Source organism: Equus asinus, chromosome 4 (genome assembly GCF_041296235.1).
Source record: "Equus asinus isolate D_3611 breed Donkey chromosome 4, EquAss-T2T_v2, whole genome shotgun sequence".
NCBI classification, from domain to species: domain Eukaryota; kingdom Metazoa; phylum Chordata; class Mammalia; order Perissodactyla; family Equidae; genus Equus; species Equus asinus.
The window spans coordinates 13,882,007-13,908,423 of NC_091793.1; the positions used below are offsets into that span (position 1 = coordinate 13,882,007).

The 26,417-nt window shown below is 53.0% G+C and overlaps 1 protein-coding gene across 1 annotated transcript in view; it reads right to left on the minus strand.

Annotated features, from left to right (window-relative positions):
* Positions 1-226: 226 nt before the first annotated feature.
* Positions 227-26,417, minus strand: part of TAFA5 (TAFA chemokine like family member 5) — a 346,235-nt gene continuing 320,044 nt past the window's right edge. Inside the window, exon 4 of the mRNA XM_070506703.1 lies at positions 227-747. Coding sequence (XP_070362804.1) covers positions 688-747 — 60 coding nt within the window. The 3' untranslated portion in view covers positions 227-687. The remainder of the gene's footprint in view (positions 748-26,417) is intronic.

Here is a 26,417-nt window from a genome sequence, read left to right on the forward strand (position 1 = left end):
GTCATGGAAACCTGTGCGTTGTCTGACTAAATTTCAGAACTGGGAGTATTTGAGTCAATGGGGAAAGTCAATTAGCTGAGTGACATTTTAGTGACGCAAAGCTCTGCAGCACTAATTTCTGCTTTCTGGGAGATAATTGGTGTATTTATGAAGAGCTGCAATTCAATATTTATCAGCTGCTGGTTTTCAGTAAATGAATAATCCGTTAAAACACTCTCCTCAGGAATGTCATCTTTACTCTGCTCTGCTGGCAGCTGTGCCATCTCCTTGACACTCCCCACTTCCTTGGAGACTGGGTGGGGCCAGGCACGGAAGCTGCGTGAGAGATGCCGTTGCCCCGCTGGAGAGCCCCACAGATGTGGTGTCCCCTTCCTCCGCTGGGCCACCAGGCCGCTGGCTGCAGGGCCCCTCCCTGCTGCGCTGGGAGAACCCTGCCCGCAGACTCAGGAAAGGGGCCTGGGAGGGACCAGGAGAGGCTGGGCAGGGGCACCGGTTTCCAGCCGGGTAAGTCCTGGGGTCTGATGGGCGACTTGGGGACTGTAGTTGTCAACACTGTGCTGTGTACTTGGAAGATGCTGAGAGAGGGGATCTTCAGAGTTCTCACCACACACACAAAGTAACTGCACCAGGTGACCGAGTGCCTTAGCTCGACTGTGGGAATCCTTGCAGGTGTACTCACGGATCACATCACCCCGCTGTGCACGCTAAATAGATTACAGTTTTATTGATCAGCGTACCTCCATAAACCTGGAAAAATAATAATAAAAATTTTTTAGAACCCTGCAGGTCAGAACGACCATGAAATGACCTCATTTACTAGTGGTGTCTCCTGGGGGCTTCGTGCTCACTCCTTCTCCCCCTTCCCTGCGGTGGGAGCTCCAGAGGCAGCACCCCACCCTGCATCTCTGCACCCTGTCCCATCCCTCCTCCCCACAGGTGGTCAAAGAGAACCAAATCGGATGAGCAGAGACTGTGCTCAAGGGCTGTCACAATAAGGAGAACGCGCTCATGTCAGAACCTGCAAACATCCCAAATCAAACCGCAGAGACGCATCCCTTGGGCGGAGGTGGGGTCAGGCCCCGCAGAGATGCTCACGGGAAGCCAGGCTGGCTGGGTGGGGTGCCAGTATGGTGGGGCTTAGCAGGCTGTGGATCTCGTGTGGCCCCGGTTCTGGTGGTGCCCTGCACGGGAGTCCTGTCCGGTGGCCCTGACCTCCCAGTGCTGGTCTGTTTGATTTGGTGCCTCTCTTTTCAGCTTTCCTCTCCTTCATCCCTCAGCCTCCTTTCTGACGTCCCCTGACATCTGGCTTCCCAGCCTTCATCCTTCACATCTAAACCCAGACGCTCCTAGAGGCTCTGGGGGCACCTTGGGCTCGGCGCTGGAGCGTCATAGAGGGCAACCCGGGGCCCCGCGGGTGGGTGCCCATCCTTGAGGTCACTTTTTGTATTCATTGATCTTGTTTTCATTCCCCAGTGAGTCACGGGGCTCAGGGCTCCAGGTCCCAGCTGGGGGACCTGGAGGAAGGCAGGGAGTGGGGGTCTCCACGCTTCCCCAAATCTGCTGCGCCCGGAACCTCTGGATGGGCCCCTCAGAGCTACGCCGTCCCCCAGAGTTGACGGGAGGGCCACAGTGCAGGTGCATACACGGTTTTAAATGCTCTCGGAGCTGTGTTAATGGAAGTAAACATGAATAAACAGGTGAAGTTGAGTCTATGAATATATTAACATTGATATATTTTTTGAGCTAGTATTTCCCCAGTGTTACCGTTGCAGCACGTAATGGACAGCAGGGTGCTGGGACATTTGTTTTTCCGATGCTCGCTGGACGTGGGGGTGTGTTTCACGCCCATCTCACACCTCACTTTGGGTGTCTCGGGTGCTCAGTGGCCCTGTGGGTCTAGAGGGAGAACCTTCTTTCTCTGCACAGAGCTGGGTACAGTGTGGATGGTCCTGCGGCTGCCTGGTTCCAGCCCTGCCCTCAGCCCTGCCGCATCCCAGGGCCCAGGGGTGCCATCCTGCTGTGGGAGACTCGGGTTCCCATCTCCAACCCCTCTCCCCGTCCCCTGGAACACGTGGAAGTCCCTGTCCCAATGGCTCTGCCCGCTCCCGTGTCCCCAGGATGAACCAGCGTCCTCTAGGACCTGTGAGCCGGCCCTGCAGGAGGTGACAGAACCTGCATTCAGTCAGCCTGATCGTTGGAAGGCTCCAACCCCACGGTCTCATCCCTCATCCTGGGAAGGAGCCCCTCCTGAGGAACGGTGGGTTTCCTGGGCCCCATGAGTGTCCGCCGAGAGACAACATCCATCAGACTGGCCCAGCTGGACAGAGGCTGTGACTTCTCCCCGGAAACGGGGAAGTCAGTGAGAGCGAGGGGTTGGGCCAGGAGCAGGGCGCTGGGAGGGCCCCTCGGCTGTCTTCCCCAGAGGCACATGGCAGCCACACCGTTCTGGTTTCTGCACAAGCCCACTGTGTACCTGGAACCTTTGCTGATTTCCTGTCCCCCTGCACCACCCCCCCAATAGAACAGAAGCCCTGTGGGCAGAGGTCCTGCTTTCTCATTCCCGCACAGCTTGCCCAGCTCGCAGGGACGAGGGGTCCTCAGGTCTCTGCTCTGGGGGCTGGGGTGGGGGAGGGGCCTCTCCCAGTATCTTGAGTCCCCAAGGCTGCAAAGCAGAGTCATTTCCAGCGTCCAGCTCGGGTGGGCTGTGCAGGGTTCAAGGTGCACTCACCACCGAGTTCAGAAGCTCACAGACGCCCCCTCTGCCCAGAGACACTTGGTCACAAGACCAGGACGCAGGTCCGCTGGGGGACCCGACGTTCCTCAACAGACAAAGTTCTTCCCAGGGAGATGCTACTGGGGGCCTCCCCCGCCAGTGCTGTTCCAGGGTCCCAGATGGAAACAACCCTGGGAGGGTCCTGCAGAGCTCCGTCTCCCAGCTGAGCAGCACCCCATGCTGAGTGACCTCCAAAATGAGGATGAAGGAAGGGCGGGAGGTGACAGGCCTCTGTGGGGCGCTGACTCCCCTGCATGCCCGGCCAGCCCAGTGCCACGTGATCCACCCGGGAGTCTGTTGTATCTGCCCTGCTAAACCCTAGAAATCCAGGGAAGGGGCTGCCCCCAGCACCTGTCAATGCAAATAATCCATAACCAGTCTATAAATGGAAATTGGGGTGAGTTTATTCTGACCCAGATCTGAGGACTAGTTTAGCCCGGGCCTTCCTTCCCCAAGGAAGAAAGGGTGCCAAAGAATTGGGGTGCACAGAGTGGTTGCATACCCTCAAAGGACACACATCACACATGATTGAAATGTCCTTTTACAATTATCACGAGACTGCTCTGTCGGCACGGCAATTGATCAACACAGCAGGGCGGCAGGTCTGTTGTCTCGAGCTGGGTGGTCACAGGTGAGCTGGGTGGTCACAGGTGAGCACAACAATCAGTTCCCAGCCTAAGGAAAGATGCTTCTCCTTAAGGAAATGCCAATGTGGGGGAAGTTGCACCTTTATCTTAAGGGCATTTGTTCTTGCCATAGGAAATGCTTAAAGCAGATATACAATGCATGCTAGATGGCCACGTCAGCCCCTTTTGGAAAAAACAAAGTCAGACCGAATTAGGTTTACACCAAATGGCTTCCTCATAGACTTCAGTATACCCTATTGCTTGCCATTTATTTGTCATGCCGATCCTGACCGACAGAGAGGTCGCCAGACAGCGTGCTGAATGAAGGAGCGAGGGACTGAGGGCCGGGTCCTGCCCGGCAGCCTGGGGCTCCGGGTCTGCTGGTTGATGATGTCGAACACCAGGCCCAGGACGGCTGCCACAGAGCTGCCTGTTGTGCTGACTTGAAATGCAGAGTCCTGGGCCCTCCCAGCAAGACGTGCCAGGTACGCAGTGCCAGACAGCCAGCCACATGTCCGGGACAGCTCTCAGCCCTCTGGGTAGCTGTTGGTCCCTCCTGGAGCCTGCAGGGCAGGGCATCACGGCCAGGGGACAGGAAGTATCCCAAGGGTGCTGTTCTCTGTAGCAGCCAGGGGCCTGGGGCCACCATGGGCTGCACTTGCTCTGCCCTGGCGCCACCTCCAGGCACCAGAGCTCAGATGCTGAGCAGTGCAGCCAGCTGGGGGCCTCTGGGCTGATGAATCATAAAGCCTGGCTGGGCAGCCATTTCTAAGGATTAAAGACAGCAGGAGCTGCTCAGGGCCCGCATTGGAAGACAAGGGCAGTGGGATTGGGTACTTTGCACTTTAGAAAAACATGGACTCATTGACACTCAGAGCTCAAAGGGGCCAGCAGCCAAGTCCTGCCGGTCCTAGCCCCCCAGGCAAGCTCCCCTCTGTGGGCCCTCAAAGGTGACGGCTCAGCCTCTGCACAGACACCCCCGGGGCTGCTTGAGGCCTTCCCTCCAGCAAGGCCAACCCTGCCTGACTCTCTGTCTCCTGACTCAGGAAATGCCTCCCTCGGGCATCCACCGTCTCTGCCGTCCTGTTCTCCTCCTTCAGATACAGGTGGGCGCCTGCCCCCCCAACGAACCCCATCTTCCCCAGCAAGGCCCTGCAGCCCCAAGGCATCCTCTGGACAACCAGATGGTATATGGGTTCCCGCTCAGGGCGAGGGCTGAGCTCCAGGCGGGTCCCCTGATGCTCAGGGCAGGTACTCAGCACCCAAGAGAAGGACCCTTTCTCTGGCACTTTCCATTTGCTTCCAAAAAGCAGCATCTGACATTTCATTTCATGTTTTTGTTTATAGTATATTTATTTGCACTTTATTCTGTTCCAGAAATAATTGATAGAGAATATATAGAATAGAAGGGTGGCGAGTTTGACATCTATGCATCTTCTCCTTCAAATCGGTTGTCCCCAGATGAAGTCCAGCGGTCCCAGGCCTAGAATTCATGATAACGTAGGGCCATTTGTGTAGAAAGAGGGAGGGGCTTCCGGATCATTTAAGATGAGCTTGGTCCATCAGCTGGCCACATTGACAGCCCGGTCCTGGAGCACAGGTCACCCAAGGAGCCCACACCCGCCTGGGGAGTACTGCCAAGCCAGGCTGCCCTTGATCTCTGCCCTTACACCCACGTGATTGCTGGACAAATATTTTCTGGACAAAGCCCTTCAGGGTCCACCAGAAGTGACTCCTAACTCCTGTTTTAAAATTGGACTCATCTGCCTAACACCCTCCTTCCCATCATTCTGGTGTTCACCTCACCTTGGGCAGAAAGAAACTCACAGGAAGGGAGTTCAGCGAGAGCCAGTGAGGACGCTGAGGGCGGGGAGGGAAGGGCAGACCACAGCGCTCGGATCGCGCAGCCCAGGAGCAGGTGGCCCTGCCCTCGCCCGCCCCGTCTCTCCTGGGGGGCTGCCCACTGTCCCTCAGAAGGCAGAAGGATGGGACGCAAGGGACTCAGCCTGACGGTCGGGCTCCCAGTTCTCAGCCAAGTCCAGGCAAGCCTGGGTCCAGACAGCCTGTGGGGAGGGCGCCCCGTAGGAGCCGGGGGAAAGAAGGGCGGGAATTCAGGGGAGATTCTGCCCCCGCCTCTCTAATCCAGAGGAGCCTGCAGCTGGAGCTGGGATGTATTTGTCTGTATTCATTCTCCAGAGAAACAGAGCCAGTGGGGTACATATTCAGAGAGGTTTATTGTGACGAGTTGGTCCTGTGGCTACAGAGGCTGAGAAGCCCCACGATCTGCCGTCTGCCAGCGGGAGCCCCAGGAGCGCGGTGGTGGAGTCCCAGTCTGAAGCAGGAGACGGATGCCCCAGCTCAAAGACGGGCAGTGAGAGCAAAGTCCCTCTGCTTCAGCCCTCGCAGACCACAGATTGGACGCTGCCCACCTGCCCTGGAGGGGGCCACCTGCTTCACTGCAACTCCACGGCTTCCAGTGTTCGTCTCACCACGAGTCACCCTCGCACGCCCACCCGGAGCAGCATTTGACCAGCCGTCTAGGCACCGGATGGCCCCATCAGGTTGACACATAAACTTGACCATTGCAGGCAGAAAACCCGCAAGTGCTATAAAATGAGGGTGGCGGCCCCATGGTGGGGGTCAGCTCTGGCAGCCGAGCGGTCTCCACACGACCTTGGCGAGAGCTTGCAGCCCGTCCAAGTGGCGAGGCTGCTGCAGATGGAATGCGGAGAATGGGAGGGGAGCCCCGTGGGTCCCGGCGTGCCGGAGACTGAGTGGGGAGTGTGCAAGGCTGTGGGAGGGCAGGTGGGCAGGGGTGAGGGGTGGACTGGCCAGCACTGTGGATTGGTGGAGGGCCTGAGGAGGGGTCACAGTTCAGGGCAGGCAGGGTCCTGGCAACCAATCAGGTCCACCGGCTGCAGGTCCTGCTGGGGGCGAGGGAGCAGGTGGGAGGCAGAAATCTTGTTGGGATCAAAGGTGAGGAGGTTTACCCTGGGCAAGCAGGACAGCCACAAAGGCCACAGGAAAGGACGGCAGAGGGAATGAGGCAGGGGGCCAAGGAGAAGGTGCTCCCCTCCTGGGGGACAGAAATCAGAGCCCAAGTCGGGTAATCTGAGTGGACAAGGAAGCTTGGTGACATGGAGCCAGGGCTCAGGGGTTTTCAAGGGTGGGGGGGCTAGCGGCAGGTCAGCAGGACGAGCGGCACATGCCTTTGCAGGTGGCTGGGGATGTTTAGCCAGCAGTGAGGGTGGGGGCTGCAGCCGAGGGGCAGGCGTGGAGGTGAGGACGCAGGCCCCGGGCCAGCTCAGTTTCCTTCCCTGTGGATGGGGCCTGGCAGCACCAACCTGGGAGCACCGCCGGGAGACAGTTGAGTCCACGCACATGAAGGTGACACTGGACCCTGGATGGCGGCCACTGCTCCGCACATGTCTGCTGCTATGGTTAGAGCTCACACACGTGAGCCATGGGCAAACCACTGGGTGTTTATCGCATTCACCCTCACTGCAAATAGTAATATTATAGCTCATTCTCAGCTACCAATTTCACCTCCTTCAGGTTTTAAAAGCAACTTTATATTCTATAAATTATTATTATTATTTTTTAAAGATTGGCACGTGAGCTAACATCTGTTGCCAATGTTTTTGTTTTCCTGAGGAAGATTAGTCCTGAGCTAACATCTGCTGCCAATCCTCCTCTTATTGCAGAGGAAGACTGGCCCTGAGCTAACATCCGTGCCCATCTTCCTCTACTTTGCATGTGGGATGCCTACCACAGTATGGTTTGCCAAGTGGTGTCATGTCTGCACCTGGGATCCAAAATAACGAACCCCGGGCCGCTGAAGTGGAATGTGTGAACTTAACCACTGCACCACCGGGCCGGCCCCAACCAATCATTTTTTTTTCTTCTTCTTCCTTCCAAAGCCTCCCAGTACATAGTTGTATGTTCTAGTTGCAGGTCCCTCTGGTTGTGTCATGTGGGACACTGCCACAGCATGACCTGATGAACGGTCCCCACCCAGGATCTGAACCCGTGAAACCCTGGGCTGCTGAAGCAGAGCGCATGAACTTAACCACTCAGCCATGGGGTCGGCTCCATCAATAAACTCTTAAAACCCCATGGGGCTCGCCCCATATAGGGCCCACTGCGGGTGGAGGGCCCTTGACACAGAACCATTCGCTGAGCCGGGCCTGCGGTGGTGCCAGGCGGGGGCCACCCCCTGGACTCAGCGCAGAGGATAGGCTGCCTTTGTGGGGGAAGAAACCTCGAGGTTGCTTTCAGGATCTGTTTTCCCCAGGCCCTCACATGCACAGACGGGACGCGGAAAGTCAAGAGAAAATGGATTTAGAGATCATCTACTTTTATTTAAGAAGAAAACCTTATTTTTGCTTGATCAATGGTGTGCACTGAACTGGTGCGGATAGCAGGAATCCTGGGCTCTATTCAGGGGAGTGAATGGCACAAATCAGCGACAGGTAAGGTGGGGATGAAGGCACCGCCCACCGCGCTGGGGGCCCTGGTTCAGGAGCACGCAGCCCAGAGTGAAGCCGGCTGTTGGCGAGCCAGTGCTCTCGGAACACAGGATCGATGCTCTGTCTGGTTGTGAAGGGAACGAGGACATGTCACGGGGCCACCACCGAGACCGGGCCAGTGACTCAGTGGCACACACACTCCAGGCTGCCAGCTCTGCAGCTTCTCGGGGGACGGAGATGCTGCCTCTGCTGGATTTGACTTTGTCTTTTCCCAGTTGACTCCTTTCCACTCCTGCATTTGTTCATTCATTCATTCGTCCAGATTCAGCCTAGCCCAGTGCTGGGTCTGATGGTTCGAGTCCCCCAAATTCCTATGTTGACATCCCAGCGTGACAGAACTGGGAGGTGCGGTATAGGGAGATGTTTAGGACATGAGGGTGGGGCCCTCATGAAAGGGATCAGTGTCCTTGTAAATAGGACCCCGGGGAGCTCACTTGGCCTTCCACCATGTGAGGTCTCAGTGGGAAGACCGTCGTCTGTGACCCAGGAGGCAGGTCCTCATCAGACCCCCACCATGCCCGCGCCGTGGGGAATAATGTCTGTAGTTTATAAGCCGCCCGCCTGTGGTGTTCCGTAGAGCAGCTGGGCAGACTGAGATCCCCAGGGGGCGTGCTGGGCCCGGTTCTCACAGGGGCTCCTGCTCCCCTTACTCTGGGGCAATGGGCATATGCTTCCCTTTGGCAGTTGAGTTCCCACTGCACACCAGCGCTTAGCCCAGAGCCCAGGCTGCACCCTGCAGGGTGGGGTTACTTTGTAGGGAAATCTCTTCTAGACGGTGAAGGGAAGCAAGAGGAGCACCTGTCCTGAGGGCAGGAGAGGAGAAGGAGGAGGGGTGAGAAGGTGACATCCAGCTCTCCTCCCCCAGCTGGGGGCTGAGCTCCGAGGCAGGGCCCCTGAGAACATCTCTGTGGGGGTGGGAGATGCCAGCGTCGCTTAAGCTGCAGACTGGCTCCTGGGTCCTGTCTATCACCCGGAGGACGCATCTACAGGCGTCCTGCATCCTTGGTGAATGGGGTGGAGCAACAGCTCAGCTCCAGCAGAGGAAGGTTCTAGACACAGATGCTGAGGAGGCACCGCTGATCCCACAGCCCAGGTGTGGCTCGGAGGATCAGGCGCTCCATCCCTGGGAGGGTGCAGAGGGCTGGAATCTTGCACGAGCAGGAATCTGGGGCTGAGGAGATGCGGCAGAGAGGGCGGCAACACGGGCAAGTGGGTTAGAAAGAGTCTGTGATGCTACCACCTGCCAAAGAGCCAGCACAGCATGTCGTCTCCAGGCGAGGCCAGTGCTGGGCCAGTCCCCAGGAGCGCGATGGCCTGGCACCCTGCACACAAGACCCCACGGGTCACAGCACAGTGTTGGGTGTCCCCAAATGCCCAGGCATCACCTTGTGAGGAGGAGGACAGAGGGAAACATGTCTACAAGTCCAGAATTTACCCAAAAGAGGCTGCATTGCCCAAACCAGGTGGTTTCAAAGGATATCCTGCAGGACGACTAGTTAGACCAAAGGGGCCTGCCACCACCTGGGAGGTGGAAACCCTGAGAAAACTAAGAGGTGACCCCAGCAGTAAGGCCACCACAACCCGTCCCGCTTGTCCGTCCCTTTCTCCCACCCCTGTGCGGACTTGATCTTCCAGCTGAAATGACTGAGTGTGTGCTCCCGACGGATGGACAGGTGCCCCTCTGGGTTGTGCTCTGAGCACCCTGCAGAGATGGCAGGGCTGAGCTCGGAGCCAGGGGACCAAGGACAGTGGACAATAGGGGAGGGAAGGACAGCACAGACCAGGACCCAAAGCACAAGAAGCCCAATGCTCAGGCCCCTCCCCATGAATGGGAAACGCAGCCACCTCCTGGCTGGGACGCGGTGGGTGACAAATAGGAGCACCCAGCACCGTCCATCTCCAGGATGCAGGGGCTGCCCAGGGGAGCTCTGCGAGGGAAATGGGCCAGAATTGGATTTTCTGGCTGTGTTTGGTTTTGGATAAAGAAACAAACAGTTGAGACTATATGACAGAACATATTGAGCGGGAAGTGGGTGAATTGGGTGCATCATGGGGTAAGTGAAATAAATGTTTTGCGTTCTTACAGTCTCCCAGGCATGTGTTTGAGGTGGAATCAGAACAGGGATGCAGATCCGCCCACAGCACACTCTGCCCGCCCGGGAGACAGGGAAGGGGTCTTCCCACACCAACTGTGGAGACCCTGGCCCCACGAGGGGCCCGATTCCCTGGGACTGCACTGCCCAGGAGCCATCTCCCGTTCTGGCCCGTCACTGGGCACCTGCAGCAATGGCCGTGTATACAGATTCGGGGCCTCAGAGGGTTGAGAGACAACGCCTCTGGGACACAGGCTTCCTTCCCAGATCGTCCCTGGGCTGCAGGAACAGGTCTGTGGGGCCAGCACTTCAAGGACCACAGAAAGAAGCCACGAGAATGGAGGAGGCCATCAAAGAGCCCACATCCCGCCATCAACTCCCCCGGGACAGAGTCCCACATTCAATACACGTTGTTGCTGGTGGGCCGAAGCTCTGGGAGCGTTTACCAACTGTTGTAGCCATTAGTCTGCAGGCGACGGGACCCTCCCTAGGCTGTCAGCTCCTTGAGGGCTGGGACCTTCCTCACCTCCGAGTCCACCCGCCACAGTGCCCAGTGCAAAAGGGGGATGGTTCTGGAAGAGGAGTGGGGAACAAGAGAATAGAGCAAGGCTGTTCCTGAGTGAGAGCAGGGCCTGGGAAGCCGAGAATCCCCCATGCATGTGTACACATACATGAAAACACGTGCTCACAGGTGCATGGCACTCATGCACGATACATGATGACACACATGAGAACTCACGCTAGCATCTGCACACGTATACACATGCACGTGTGCACACACAGATGTGCTAACGTGGAGCATAGAAGGTCGGCTGCTGGTGCCCTGCCATCTCCCGTAGGCCAGGACCTACTCCCGTGGTGACTGTGCCTCTTGGCTTGTCTGGCCCCTCGCTCGACCCTCGGGCTGGCACCAAGTGGATGTACCGTGAGCCCCTAGCTCTGTCCCCACATGTGTACCAGTGTCCAGGCGGTAAGTGTGGTTACCGGCTCTGTAACCGCAGCCAGCCAATTACAAAACCGAGAGCCAGCAGACACAAGCCTGCTGCCCACGACCCGCCCTCTCGGCTCCTGGTCCACCTCCGGAGCAGCTTCCCCTGTTACGGGCAAGGCTTTTAGCCAGACACCAGGAGGATTTGAAGAGGAAGGAGTCTCTTAAAGAAATCTCTGCCTTTAAAGAAATCTGATCTTGAAGTCGAATGAGACGTACGCAGGTCACACGGCAAGATGCGCTGACACACACAAGCCGGTCAGGAGGAACTACGGTGGCAAGGTCCCATTTACGACGACAACAAAGGAGACGAAATGCCCATGAACAAAGTTAACAAGGAACGTGCCAGACCGCGTGAGGACAATTTTGTTTGTGAAAAAAGTGAAAGTAAATCTGAGCAAACAGAAATTCACGTGGTCAGGAAAACAGTATCGCCAAGATGTCGATTCTGTTAATTTATAAACTTAGGACAATCAGAGTAAAAATACTAATGGGTTGCTTTCTCTGGGATCAGTCAGGGCTACCTAAACTTCATGTGGAGAAATCCAAGCAGAAGCAGCCAGGAAGGAAATGAGGAGGAAGGCGGAGAGGCCAGCTCTACAGAGAGTCAAGGTGCCGCGAAGGCTCTAGGCGGAATGCGGAGGTCCTGGAGCGGGCGGAGGCACAGAGCAGAGGGGTGGAGAGGGGAATCCAGAAACAGACCTGGGGCAGGGAGGCCCTGCTGGGAGCGTGTCTCTGACGGGGCAGGATAGGGATGGCTGAGACAAGAACAGACACCGAGGAAACCATTCCCCCAACCGCACACAGCCTCATGTGTGTGCACTTGTGTGAGGCCCAGGAATCAGCATTTTGGGGAAATCCTTGGCCTCCATGGCCCCAGCTGCCACCCTCAGCTGAACTCGACAAGCCTTGGGTGATGCGCTTCCTTCCCCAGGTAGGAGTCGCCAGGCCCCTGCCTGGCCTTCTCACTCGCCCTCGAGGGAATGAAGCCCGCCCTTTCCCCCGAGAGCCCTCGGGACCGTGCTCTCCCTTCCCTTCTGCATGGCAGGGAAACAGAAATTCATGTCATTTCACTGCACTGGCTGCAGGTGACCTCTGACCTCAGTTGTGGGAGCACAGGGTCAGAGGAAAGCCCCCCTTCCCGGCAGGAGGGGTGAGTGTCAGGGCTCAGAGAGTCCGTCACCAAGGCAGAGTGATGCTGGGGACGCCCCTCAGGCTCCCACGTCCGCCTCCCCTTCTGTGAGTGGAGAGGCGGGCGCAAGAATCACAGAGGCTCTCTAGGTCTACGAAGACCCCCCCAGTTTTAGTCCCTCAGTACCTAGGCTTGTCGGGAGAGACCCAGCAGGGAAACGACAGACAGAGGTCTCTGCAGTCCCTTCTCTGCAGAGAGGGGCTTCCTTCTGCATCACAGGAAGGGCCAGGGCAGCCCCTGCCCGACCCTCCGTCCGGCACCCCTCCAGCCCGGAGCACCCCACTGCTGCACACAGATTAGACGCCCTGGGGGAAAGAGAGCTGGTGGAGACGGGAGGAGAGCATGGGAAGAGGGGCCCAGGGACCAAGGGTGCACTGTGCAAAAGTGAGCCCCCAAAGGGAACGCCCTCCTGGGGTGGGGCTGAGCACCCTGAGCCCGCAGGCCGCCCCCCTCCAGGGACCATTTCACTCCCCGCCCCGAGGCCCCGCCTCTCCCCAGCTTTTCTCCTAATATTTATTTTTATGCTGCTATCAACTAAATTGAAGCTTAACCAAAGTCATTAGTCTTTGCTTAAAATTGCCCTAAATGAGCTCCCTCTCGCAGCAGTTCAGCGCAGCCGCCCCGGGATGGGTCCATTAATCACCGCTTACAGCTGGCGGGGTGCGCCTCCCGGGAGATGCTTCCAGAAAGAGCCAGGTTGGGGGCAGGACACCCAGGAGGGGGAGGAGGAGATGAGGGGGAGGAGGGAAGGAAACAATGCGAATTTGCAACAAGCAGGCGCACTGCTGCGGGGACCTGAGGGCTCCAGGCTCTCCTTCCTCCAGCACGTTTTGGGCGCCAGCTCCCCAACACCACGGCCACCCCCGTGGGTTCCGAGTCCACATTGACTACCAAAAGCTGTGGGCCAGGCTCCAGCAGAGCCCACCAAGCATTCCCTCCAGTGTAGCTGCCAGCGGAGCAGGCAGGGCGTCCCCCCCAGAGGGGACAGCCGTCCCCAAGACAGGCTCTCTTTGGGAGGCAGACTGAGGGCCCAGTAAGAGGCTGGCGTGCAGATGTGGGAGGTTCCCCTGGGCATCGCAGGACACACAACCTTGGCGAGATGGTTAGGAGGTGGCAAAGAGCATCTGAGGGGTCACAAGGTGGGGGCGCGGGTAGGTTTCCCTGGATGTTTTGTCAAAAATGCTGATTGCTGGGCCTTGCGCCCAGAGGTGGATTGTGGGGAAAGGCCCAGGAATCTGCATTTTCCTGTGACCACGTGTGAGTCTCCTGGGGCAGCCATAGCGAATGACCCCAAGCTGGGAGCTTAAGACATGAGACATTAACTCTTCAGTTCTGGAGGCCAGACCTCAGAAATGAAGGTGCTGCAGGGCCGGGCTCCCACCCAAGGCTCTAGCGGAGGGCACTTCCTAGTCCCGCCAGATTCTGGGGGCTCCAGGTGGTCCTTGGCCTGTGGACTCATCACACCAGTCTCTGCCTCGTCTCCACACGGCCTCCTCCCCTCCTCTCTGGTCTTCTCTTCCTCCCTCTCTGTTAAGGACTCTTGTCATTGGATTAAGGCCACTCAGATAATCCAGGGGCATCGCATCTGAGATCCTTAACTGAACTGCATCTGAAAAGACCAAAGAAGATCTCTGTCCAGCCAAATACACACCCTATGAGCGAAACTCTGAGAACCACTGACCAGGGGGTGTGTCTGTCACATGGGATGAAGTTGGGAGCCTGGGTGCCCGTGCAGGTGAAGCTGGAATGCATAGGCAGGGCTTAGTGGACAGGTGCACCTATGACCTCAGAGCGCTGTGGCGGTGCGGGGGCAGGCCCACCCAGAGACACACAGGGTCAGAGCTAGGTCAAGGGTCCGCGTGCTGCCCTTGGTTCACTGTCAGCGAGAGAGGAGCCTGCGAGAGCACTGAAGGGGAGGTGGCCTGGGGAGCAGGGATGAGCAGCAGGACCACCAAATCAAGGAGGACAGAAGGTGTTGCTGGGAGGCAGTGCTACACCTTGGGGAGAGGAGGGGAGGACATTTGTTAATTCATCGAGTTCATCCAGGCCACACCCTAGCCACACACTCTGCCTGGTCCTGGAGGGGACAGGGAACCTTCCAGAAGGTGGGTTTCAGGGGGAGACACATGCATAAGTCATCTAGGAGGAGAACAGAGAAGGTGCCACGCCCTGTGACGGCAGCGAGGCAGGCAGGGCTGTGAGAACCCTGGCCAGGCTTTTGGGGAGCAGGGTTCCACCTTCCTCCAGGGATGTCTGTCCTCGTGAGTAACGAGGAAGCTGCTGCAAGGCTACATACCCTCACGTGGGGTGAGGGCAGACCACCAGCAGGGCCGTGGCCTCGCTGCCACCTGCCGTTTTTATGGGCCATCAGTGAGCTCCTCTGGGAGACATTATTTTGGCCAAAAGAGGAACTTGGGAATGGGACCAGGACCCAGGGGCTCTCAGGCGACAAGGTGTGAAGCTCGAGGTGAACACCGCAGAGGTCAGGGCAGAGACAGCTGCACAGATGGACAAGGCCCAGTAGGCAGAGCACCAGGGCCGGGCTGGGCCTGCCGACTGAGCTGAGGGTCCCGGAGGCAGGAAGGCCATTCTGGGGTGTGCGTGGAAACTACACGTGGTGGTGCAGGGGCCTCAGGGGCTGAGCCCAGGCCCCTGATCAAGCCCACCCCCAGATCTGTCCCCACAGCTGCCTTTGGGCCTGGAAGGAGAGCTGGCAACATGCGCTTCCCCCTGAGTCTCTGAGAAAATAATACCCTAGCCCGGGACTCCTGGGGAGAGCAGAACAGAGAGGGCGGCTGTAGAATCTGACACTGGGAACCCCGGGAGAGGTCACGCTCTCTCTCCTTCACCTCCCCAGTTCCTGGGTTCCTCTGCACACGCACGGCAGTAACAGCTTGTCCCTCTCTGCAGCCTCCCGTCACCATGTCCCCATGGAGCTACGTGGGTCCATGGCCAGGGCTCAGGGAACCCAGTGCTGGGGGGCAACCCCCCTTATCCTGTGTGCCGCCCTGGCAGCCCTGACACAGGGGGAGGCCTGGTGTCACCCCGAGCCCATCCCTGGCTTGCTCCAAAGCCAATCAGGTCCTGCTTCCCTGAAAACGAGAAACAAGGAAAGGAAAAGTAAATAAAGCTCAGGAGCAAGGGAGCGACCAGGGCAGGGGGCAGTCCACGCAGTGGCCGTCCTGGAAGCCCTGTAGGGATCCCAAGTGAAAAGCTTCTCTGGCTTCTGAGCCCAGCTGGGCTCGGGAATCAGTGGCCTCAGCTGCGGGGACCCCGGCTCCCTTGGCAACAGTGACCATGCTGGTGGGAGGCCAGCCCCGGCCCAGGCTCCAGCCCACCCCATGCCTTTCCACCCCCTGCATCTTCGTTGCTGATGGCAACACCCAACAAGGAGATTGGGCTGCAGCAAAGGGTTTCACCTCCCTCGCCTCGTCGTAACTAGTCCCAGTGAGAAGTCCTTCGAATGGACGTGCACACTCCTGACAGTTGGCCGGTACGTTTTGTCCTTCAACACACGCGTGAAGATTAGGGGAGGGAGCCTGAAAAAGAAAAACCTTCTCCTTCACAGTTTTGCGGGGGGCGTCATATCCTTGTTTGTGGAGTGGAATTAATACCTCGTTGATAGCATTTGCTATTGTGAGTCTGTCTCTCTCAATCTAGCTGCAGGAGGTGACCTCCGAATGGAGTTAATTTAATCTGCAGAAAGAACCTGCAATTGACTTTCTCCAAACTGATATCAGATGAGATCTCTGTTCCGAGGAGCCTGCCTGTCATTAACCATTCCCCAAGAAAGCTCTAATGTGCAGCGGTTAAAAAGCTCCCGTGATGTTGTCAGCTTTCATAAGCACGCTCTTTTGTTAGGGAATTAGCAATGCGGGCCACAGGCTTGTTGATGTTCAGGCAGGTCCCAGGATCCCAACCCGGACAGACAGGGCTCCCGTGGACCGGGGCTGTGAGTGGCCGGAGGCAGAGACACTGACGCCTCCTGCCCACAGGGCAAGCAGGATGTGGGGACCCCCAGAGAGCAGAAAGGGAGGAGGATGGCTCCCCAAAAACCATGGAACGTGCGTTGCCGAGCCAGGCTCTCAGCAAGCTTGGGGTTGCCACAGTGCGGGGACATCTGCTGTCCCTGGAGACACACAAAGGACATGCACGGCCCACCTCAGCCCGTCCACCTCGACCTGCGTCTGAGCTGGAGCTTCACCACTTCCATGTCTCAGGTGTGTCTCTGCTTCCAACTCCTGGAGGCCCCAGGCACCCGCACATCTTCCAGGTGACTCTGTGCCTACCTGCTCCAGGTTGGGTGGGTTGACTGATCCTCTGACCCCTGCACTCTTCATGTTGGGGTGAGGGGCCTAAGTCAGAGCCGGCTTGGAGCCTCGCTCTGTCCCTCCCTCCCTCTCCTGTCTCTGTACTCAGTTCCCACATCTATAAATGGGCACGATGGTGGTCCCTCCTCACAGGGAGGTCGGCATTCATGGAGGAAACGCTGTTGGGACTAGCCCACACTGGGCACAGGCGCAGGGCGTCCTACACCGGAGACATATTAGCACTTTCAGGTCCCCAGGGGGCTTTCTGTTGCTTTCACCTCACAGTATCCGCAAGACACATAATGGGGATGGGCTTGTCCGGGGTCCTGCAACTCATCAGAGCCTGCTGGGGGCTTGGTGAGGGCCCTGGACTCCCATTTGTTCCCAGCCCAGCCCCACGTTCAAAAGGCATTTCTCACCCCAACTTTTGATCTGATCCCTGGAGGAGACTGGGTCACTCCCACAGTCACCAGGCGCGGTGGAGGGCAGTCACTCACAGTCTTGAAGGAGCTTCCTGCTATAGTCCAGGCGTCAGCAATAGCACAATAACACTGGGGTTTTGTTATTTTGGAGGATATTTTGGTATTGAAATTATATTTAATATCAACATTAATAGTTTTATATCTCTGACTTAGCCTTGCTTTGCTATTTAAAAATATTCTAGAATCTCATAGGAGGCAATCTCAGATCTCGGACTAGGCGAAGAGCTCTTGGACTCGACACCGAAGCCGGGGCCGCCAAAGGAGATGCTGATAAACTGAACCTCATCAATATTTAAAACTTGCGCTCAGCTAAGAGGATGAAAAATCAAGCTAAAGACTGGGAGAAAATGTTTGCAAACTATATATCTGACACAGGATTAGGATCTAGAATGTGTGAAGAACTCACAAAACTCAATAGTAAAAAATAACAAAACAACGGTTTTAGGAAATGGGCGAAAGACACTTCAACAAAGATGGAAAACAAGCAACCAGGGAAGCTTTCAACTTCATCAGCTGTCAGGGAAATGCAAATTAAAGCCACAATGAGAAATCGCCACCCCCCATAAGAATGGCTGAAATCCAAAAGGCTGACAGTACCGAATCCTGCAGAGGACGCAGAGCAACTAGAACTCTCCCACCCGACCGGGGAACGCGAGATGGGGCCGCCACTCTGGAAGACGGTTTGGTGGTTTCTCATAAAACTAAACTTTCAACTATCAGATGACCAGCAATCTCTGTCTTGGTCATTTATCCTCAAAAAATGGAAACTTACATTCACATGAAAACCTGCGGGTGAATGTCCATAACAGCTTCATCCGTAACAGTCGATGACTGACAATGCCCCAGACGTCCTCCAACACGTGACGGTTGAACAACCCAGGTCCATCCCCACCATGGACCACCTCTCAGCAATGAAAAGTGAAAAAATAGTCACACACACATTAGCCACACACACAGTGACTTGGAAGAATCTCCAGGAATCACACCCAGTGAAAACAGCCAGTCCCAGAGGTTACACAGCATATGATTCCATGTACATAACAGTCTTGAAATGACAAAGTATAGACATGGAGGACAGATGGGTGGCTGCAGGGCTTGAGGCTGGGATGGCGGTGGGGCAGAGGAGGGTGCAGCTGTGAAAGGACAACAGGAGGGACCCTGTGGGGTATGCTGAGCATCTGGACTGTGTTCACGTCAGCATCCGGCGTGATCTACTCCAGTTCTGCAAGATGTTACCCTGGGGGAACTGGGCACAGGGTGCTCAGATCTCTCTGTATTATTTCTTACAACTGTGCGTCAATCTTCAATCATCTCAACATAAAAACTTTAAATATATGCGCATGTCCATGCATGTATGCAGTTTCTGGAACTCTGTGGTTTGGATGGGCTGGTCTCTGTCTGCTGGGACCTGAGACGGTAACCCCAGTGCTCTCCCCTGGGAGAGGGAGGCAGCACATCCACCTCACCACGGATCCATCACAATCTTCTGCCTGCTGACGACATGCAGACCCCTGATGGCAGGGGCTCGGGCCCAGCACTGGCATCAGGGCATGGGGGCTGCCTGAAAGACCCACCCAGAGCAGAGAGCCCCTGCCTGTTGGTACCCATTATTGCCTTCTTTCTCTGAGATTAGATCTGACTTCCTGGCGTCCCTCCAACCTGTCCCACCTCTCCCCAGCACGTGCTCTGGCTATGTGGCTTCTGCCTTCTGGCTGAGCTCCGTCCTCCAGCATCATCCCCTCCAGTCCTCAGACCCCCCTAGAATGAGCATTGTGAAGACAGCTCTATTGGGTTACTTCTTTTGTTTGCTTGTTTGTTTTTTGGTGGTTTTTTTTGGTGAGGAAAATTCGCCCCGAGCTAACATCTGTGCCAGTCTTCCTCTACTTTGTGTGTGGGTCGTCTCCACAGCATGGCTGATGAGCAGAATAGGTCCACACCTGGGATCCAAATCTGTGAACCCTGGGCAGATGAAGCGGAGCACGGGAACTTTAATCACTCAGGCACAGGGCCGGCCCCGGGGGAATTCTTTGCGTAAAATGACCAGGCTCACCATTGCTTCAGTCCCCTTAGCCAAAACTATTATTTCAATATTCAGTGGGGGTTAGTTGTGAACTTCCTACGTGGCAGGCACTGTCGTGGCCACTGGGAATCTGTCAGTGAGCAACACAGACCCGGAACTGTCCTCACGGAGCTGAAGTCCTGGATATACGAGAACAGCAACGAGGTCTGAAAGGAGCTCCTGGAGTGTGCCTGAAGGCGATGAGGCCAGCCCTCTCGAAGGGGGACGGCGTGCTGGGAGCAGGATGAGGCTGGGGGCAAGTGTGCAGTTTGAAAGGACTGTTTGGGGAACTCGCACAAAGACGTGCCATTCGAGTGAAAGCGTGAAGGAGGAGGGCATGAGAGAGCCGCCATCCGAGGGGAAAGCATTTCAGACGGAGGAATCGCCGAAGCGCTAACCCAGAACAGGGGAGCTCCTGGCAAATTCAGGGATCAGTAAGACAGCCACTGCAGGTGGAACGGAGGAAGTGAGGGGAAGAGCATTTGGAGATGAGGCCAGAGAGGAACCGGAGACAGAACATGGCCGGAAAGTTTGTCCCACGGACTTCAGCTTCTGCTCTGAGCGAATGAGAGCCCTGGCAGATTTCCCAGCTAAAAAGGGACATGATCTATCCTGGGTTTTATTAGGATCATTCTCACTTCTGGGCTAAGAGCAGAGCAGTGAGAGCAGAAGCAGAGACCAGCACTAGGCTTCTGCATTGGTCCAGGCTGGAGAGGAGGGCGGCTCCACTGGCACGTGAAGGTGATGGAAGTGGTCAGACTCTGCGTGTGTTTGTCACATAGTGTCAAGGGACTTCCCGACAGATCAGACAGGGGTGTGGATGCAGCAGAGGAGTCAAGGGTCGGCACACCCTTGGCCTCAGCCACTGGGAGGATGGGTTGTCAGCAGCTCACACGAGAGAGGCTGTGGGTGCGTTTTGTGGTTGCCCTCTGTCTGCTTGTTTTCATTGGGGAAGGAAGAGATTAGTTTTGGCAAGGGTGAGTTTGAAGTATATTTTAGAAATCCAGAGAACGTGTCAAAGAGGTAACTGGATCTATGTCTCTGGTATTTATATTTGGGTCCTTAGAACATAAATGGTCTTTAAACTCCATGAGATTGCAAGAGACCACGAGGACAGTGAGTACAGACGGAGAAGAGGCCCAAGGACGGCGCCTCGGGAAAAGCCACCGTCGACAACAGAGTCTGGTGGAGGGTGGATGGCAGGGGCCTGACGGGAGAGAAAGAAAAGAGAAAAAGAAGAGATTGGACAGAGCGCGTCTCAAGGGGTTTGCTGCAAACGATAGCAGGAACACGGGGCAGTGGTTAATGACAGAATGGGATCAAGAGAAGCATTTTAAGATGAAAGGACAGCATTTCCAACATAACAGGAATGATTAGTAAAGAGGGAAAATTACTGACAGGAAAGAATGAGGAGGAGGATACTTGAGTAGATGAGAGAACAGAATTTAGTGCCCAACAGCCAAAATGGTGATTCAAATATGAATGTAAAAGTACATCAGACACGCACTTCTCTCCCAGGGGCCCTCTCCATCTTCCACAGGGAGCCACCGCCCCTCTTCCCCCTACCTGGTCTCACACAGACGTTCTTTCTCGTTCTACTGAGCTTGCTCAGCAAAGTCTGAGCCTAGAGGTCAGTCACACGGTGACCACTGCCATTCCCAAGCAGGCCGCAATTACTAAGACGAGAAACAAAAGATAGGGCCTTGCGGCAGATCCCATGGGCATCAAAAGGATAATAAAGGAATATTATGAACAACTCTATGCCCACAAATTTGGTAACCTAGATGAAATGGCCAATTTCTTGAGAGACACAATCCATCAAAACTCGCACATGAAGAAACAGACCATTTGAATAGGCCCATAGCTATTGAAGAAGTTGAATCAACAATGAATCACCTGCCAGACAGAAAAGAGCAGGCCCAGACGGGCTCATGGGTGAATTCTACCAGATATTTAAGTAGAAATTATACCAATGCTCTTTGATCTCTTTCAGAAGATAGATGAAGAGAGAAACATTTCCTAATTCATTCTAAGAGACCAGAAATTCTCTAATACCAAAACCAGACAAAGACGTTAAAACAAAACTACAGACCAATATTTCTTTAGGAGCGTAAATGCAAAAATCCTCAAAAAGTAATAAAAAATCAAATCCAGGGGCTGGCCCAGTGGTGTAGGGGCTAAGTTTGCGCACTCCACTTTGGTGGCCTGGGGTTCACGGGTTAGGATCCCTGGCACAGACCTACATAGCACTCATCAGCTGTGCTGTGGCAGTGTCCCAAATACCAAAGAGAAGAAGATTGGCACAGATGTTAGCTCAGGGATGGTCTTCCTCACCACACACACACACACACACACAAAATAAAATCCAACAATATATAAAAAGAATTATACACCATGACTAAGTGGGATTTGTCTCAGGTATGCAAGACTGGTTCAACACTCAAAAATCAATTTCTGTAATCCGTCATCTTAACAGGCTAAAGAAGAAAAATCACATGGTCAGACTCACAGATGCAGAAAAAGCATTTGATAAAACCCAACACCCCCTCAGACAAAAATCCTTGGCAAAGTAGGAATAGAGGGGAACTTCTTCAATTTGAGAGAAAACCTCCACAGTAAACCTACAGCTAACACCTACTTAATGATGAGACCCTTGAAGCTTTCCCAGAAGACGGGGAACAAGGAAAAGACGCCCCCTCTCACCACTGCTTTTCAACGTCATACTTGAACTCCCAGCAAAAGTCACACTTCAGTTAATGCACTTCAATACAATCACATGTTTCTCTCCATTCAGAGGAGGAGGAAAGATTTAATTATGGGCAGGTCTTGAGTAGGTTGCTGCATTTTAGAACTGTGGACATTTCTCATTATTGGAAGATGTGATGGAAGCTTCTGCCTCCCTGAGTAGACCAAAGCCACCACAGCAGTTTTTATACGGTCTGCATCTGTGACGCAAGGCTCTCACAAAGGTGGTTACTGAACACTGTCCTTAGCCAGTCTTTCTTATTGACAGTAAATCGTTAGTAAAATACTTTGGCTTTTAAAAAAGGACAAGACAAGAAAGGAAATAAACAGCACACAGATTGGCCAAGAAGAACTAAAATGGTCTTTGCTCACAGATGACGTGATCGTCTGGGTGGAACGTCTGAAGGAGTCGATCACACTAACAACAAGACACCTGGAACTGAGAATCAGCTAGAGCAAGGTGGCAGGATACACAGTTAACATACAAAAGTCAATTGTTGTCCTATATACCAGCAATGAACAAGTGGAATTTGAAGTTAAAAACACAATACCATTTACATTAGCAGCCCCCCAAAATGGGATACTTAAGTATAGATCTAAGAACATGTGTACAAGAACTATATAAGGAAAACTACAAAACTCTGATGACAGATATCTGAGAACTGAAGAAATTGAGAGCGATTCCATGTTCATGGAGGAAGAGTCAATATATATATATAGGAAGGTCAATCTGGAAGAACTGACATCTTGACCTATGGATTCAACACGGTCTCAGTCAAAGTCCCAGAAATTTATTCTGTGTTTGTCTGTTATTGACAAACTGACTCTAAAGTTTGTATGGAGAGATAAAGACCCAGAATAGCCAACACAACATTCAAGGAGAAGAATAAAGTCAGAGGAGTGACACTACCCAACTTCGAGACTTACCACAAAGCTTCAGTAAGCCAGACAATGCGGTATTGGTGAAAGAACGGGTATATAGATCAACGAAGCAGAGTAGAGAGCCCAGAAATAGAGCCTATTAGAATGGCAAACCTCCAGAACACTGACCACACCAAACGCTCACAGGGACGTGGAGCAACAGGAGCACTCATTCATTGCTGGTGGGAATGCAAAAAGGTGCAGTCACTTCGGAAGACAGCTTGGCGGTTTCTTACAAAAGTAAGAAAACCCAAAACCCAAAGCACACTCTTACCACATGATCCAGCAATTGCACTCCTTGATATTCACCCAAATGAGTTAAAAGCCTATGTCTACACAAAAACCTGCAAGCAGATGTTTACAGCAGCTTTACTCGTAATTGTCCAAACGTGTAAGCAACCAAGATGTCCCCCAGTAGGGGAATGGATAAATAAACTGTGGTCCATCCAGACAATGGAATATTATTCACTGCTAAAAAGAAATGAGCTATTAAGCTGTGAAAAGACATGGAGGAGGCTAAAACGCTATCACTCAGGGAAAGAAATCATTCTGAAAGGGTACATGCTCTGTGATTCCAACTATATGACATTCTGGAAAAGGTAAAACTACGGACACAGTAAAAGGGATCAATGGTTGCCAGGGGTTATGGGGAGGGAGAACGAATAGGCAGACCACAGAGGACTTTTAGGGCAGAGAAACTACTCTGTATGAAATGATGATGGTGGATACGTGTTACTATACATTTGTCAAAACCTATAGAATGCATGATACCAAGAGTGAACCCCAATGTAAACCATGGAGTTCAGGTGACAATAATGTGGATTCATTAATTGTAACAGCTGCGTCTCTCTGGTTGGTGGTGGGGATGTTGGTGGTGAGAGAGGCTGTCATGTGTGGGAGCAGAGGCGATAGGGGAAATGCCTGTACTTTCTTCTCAATTTTGCTGTGAATCTAAAACTACTCTAAAAAATAAAGATCATTAATTTTTTAAATCAAGAAAAATGACAAGAAAGAATTTTCCAAAACCGACAAAAGATATTAATCCACAGATTCAAGAAGCCCAACAGATCCCAAGCAAGTTAAATAAAATGAAATACACATCTGGGCACATAAGGGCAAAAACTACTGAAAGGCTACAGCACCGAGAAAACCTCAAGAATAGAGAAAAATGAGAGTCCTCCTTTATTTTTTCTTTTAAAGATTGGCACCTGAGCTAACAACTGTAGCCAATCTTTTTTTTTCTGCTTTTTCTCCCAAAATATCTCCAGTACATAGCTGTATATTTTAGTTGTGGGTCCTTCTAGTTGTGGCATGTGGGATGCCACCTCAGCATGGCTTGATGAGCAGTGCCATGTCTGCGCCCAGGATCCAAACTGGCAAAACTCTTGGCCTCCAAAGTGGAGCCAGAGAACTTAACCACTCGGCCCCGGGGCCGGCCCCGGAGAGTCCCCCTTTTAAAAGGCACTCAGAAGTTTAGCTGACTTCCCAACAGAAACAATGAAAATAAAACAATTCAAAGATATCTTTAAAGCGCTAAAAGAATATATATATCTCAACGTAGGATTTTATATCTAATAGAAATATCCTTCTAGAATAAATATGATATAAAATCATATTCAGACCAAAAAAGAAAAAAATCCAAGAGAAATTCACTTCAGCAGAATCACACTTACTTTGTTACTCTGTTAAGTGTCAGGTTTAAGAAAACGAATTGCTGCAATAAGTGAGTTGGAGATGGGGGGAGGAACGGATAAGAGTGGAAAATGTAAATATAAAGGTGAATCTAAATGAATACTGGTTGCATTCTAATATACACTAACAATAATATTCGGAGGGAGCTAAAATAGAGAATTAGAATATGTGACAATGTGGACGTATGGGGTGAGGGGACGGGTGGCAGTAAGACGCTCTAAGTCCCCTCCTTTACTAGGGGAGACGGTGTGACTACCAGTTACTATTACTCATTTCTGAGTCCAAAATTCATGCCGTTATGTCTAAGATCTCTAGCAAAATCACACAAAAGAACTATATAACTTTCACAGCAGAGGAGAACATTGTAAGAATGGAAAGAATCAATCCAAAGTGAAGCAAGAACTGAAAGAAAGCGAGCAGAGACCGGGGACGCTTAGGCGACGTCTGAAGGAGCCCCACATGTATGACTGAGCATGTCAGATGAAAAAGAATCAGACGCTCCCCTTAAAAGGCAGTGGATTTTCTAACTGCATAAGAATAACAATACCCGTGCAGAGAGTGTTTACAAGATACGCACTTAAAAGGACAAGGAAAATTTAAAGGGAAGAAGACGGAAAACAATAAACCGTGCACAGCACTCAGCAAACACAGCGGGGACAGCCCTACTGGAATCCGGAAAAGAAGACCTTCCACAAAGAGTGTGCAAGAAACAGAGGCCAGTCCATGATGACGTCAAACCACCAGTAGACACTGTCCTTTGCTATACAACCAAAATAAAAGACGAATCCTAGACGCACCTCAAGAGTTGTCCCAAAGACAAAAAAAGAATGTATTCACAAACTCCAGTAAAAGACAACTTTCTGAAGTGGACAAATGGTCAACAGTGATGAACACCTCCAGTGAGCATCTGAAATAAGGGAGAAATTTTAAAGGGCTCCCCTTTGAAGTTGGAGACAAGGAAGGAAATTCACCAACACCACTCTTAGTCAGTGGCAGGACCTAACCAGAGCATAAAGGCAAGAAAAAGAAATAAAATCTATAAGCATTGAAAAGGAAGAAACACTACTCTATTTATAGCTGATATGATTGTATACATGGAAAAGTAATAATATGTATATTCTATCAGAGTGAATATGCGAGTTTAGCAAGTTGTTGGAGACAAAGTTAATATAAATTAAGCCAATTATATTTCCATATACTACAAAAAATCAGCTAGAACAAGATACTTTAAAAAAGATGAAATGCACAAAAATATAGGAATAAATCCAAGAAGAGAGGTGCAAATTCCCTACATAGAAAATTGTAACATTAATGAGAAAAAGTGAAGACGACCTATGTTAAGTGGGGGGTGTATTCTTACAGATTGTCCAACTATATTTAAAGATGTTCTTTCTGCAAAATTCAGATAATATTGCAGACTCAATGCACTCTCAATAAACTTCCCAGCATAATTGTGTTTTGTTTTGTTTTGGTTTTGTGGAAGTTGAAAGATGACTCTAAAATTGATACAAAAATGCAAAGAGTCAAAAATAGACGAGACCATCTGGAAAAAGAACAAGGTGGCCAGACTCCTCCACTGGTAACAGGACTTGTTCTAGAGCTCCAGTAATTCAGAGAGCGTGGTATGGGGTGAGAACAGCCAGATAGAAACCAGGATGGAACAGAGAGGCAGCCCGAGGGCGTGTGGAGGCTGACTCAGGACGAGGCTGCTCTGCGAAGCGGTGGGAAAGGGGGCTTCCATCAAAGATGCTGGAACAACGGAGTGTTTGCTTGGAAAACAAACACACAATTGGACTGAGCCTTGGTCACACCATATGTAAAAATGGAATCCTGGTGGACGGAACCCTAAAGTGATCAATGCAGCAATGAATCTCCTCGAAGAGGATCACTCAGACTAGAGGGAGGAATTGCCTCATGACTTTGGGCGGAGAAAGATTTCTTAGACACGCAAGCAACGGTCGTAAACTTATGCCTAAGTCCACATCTGCCCACTGCTGCCTGCACGGC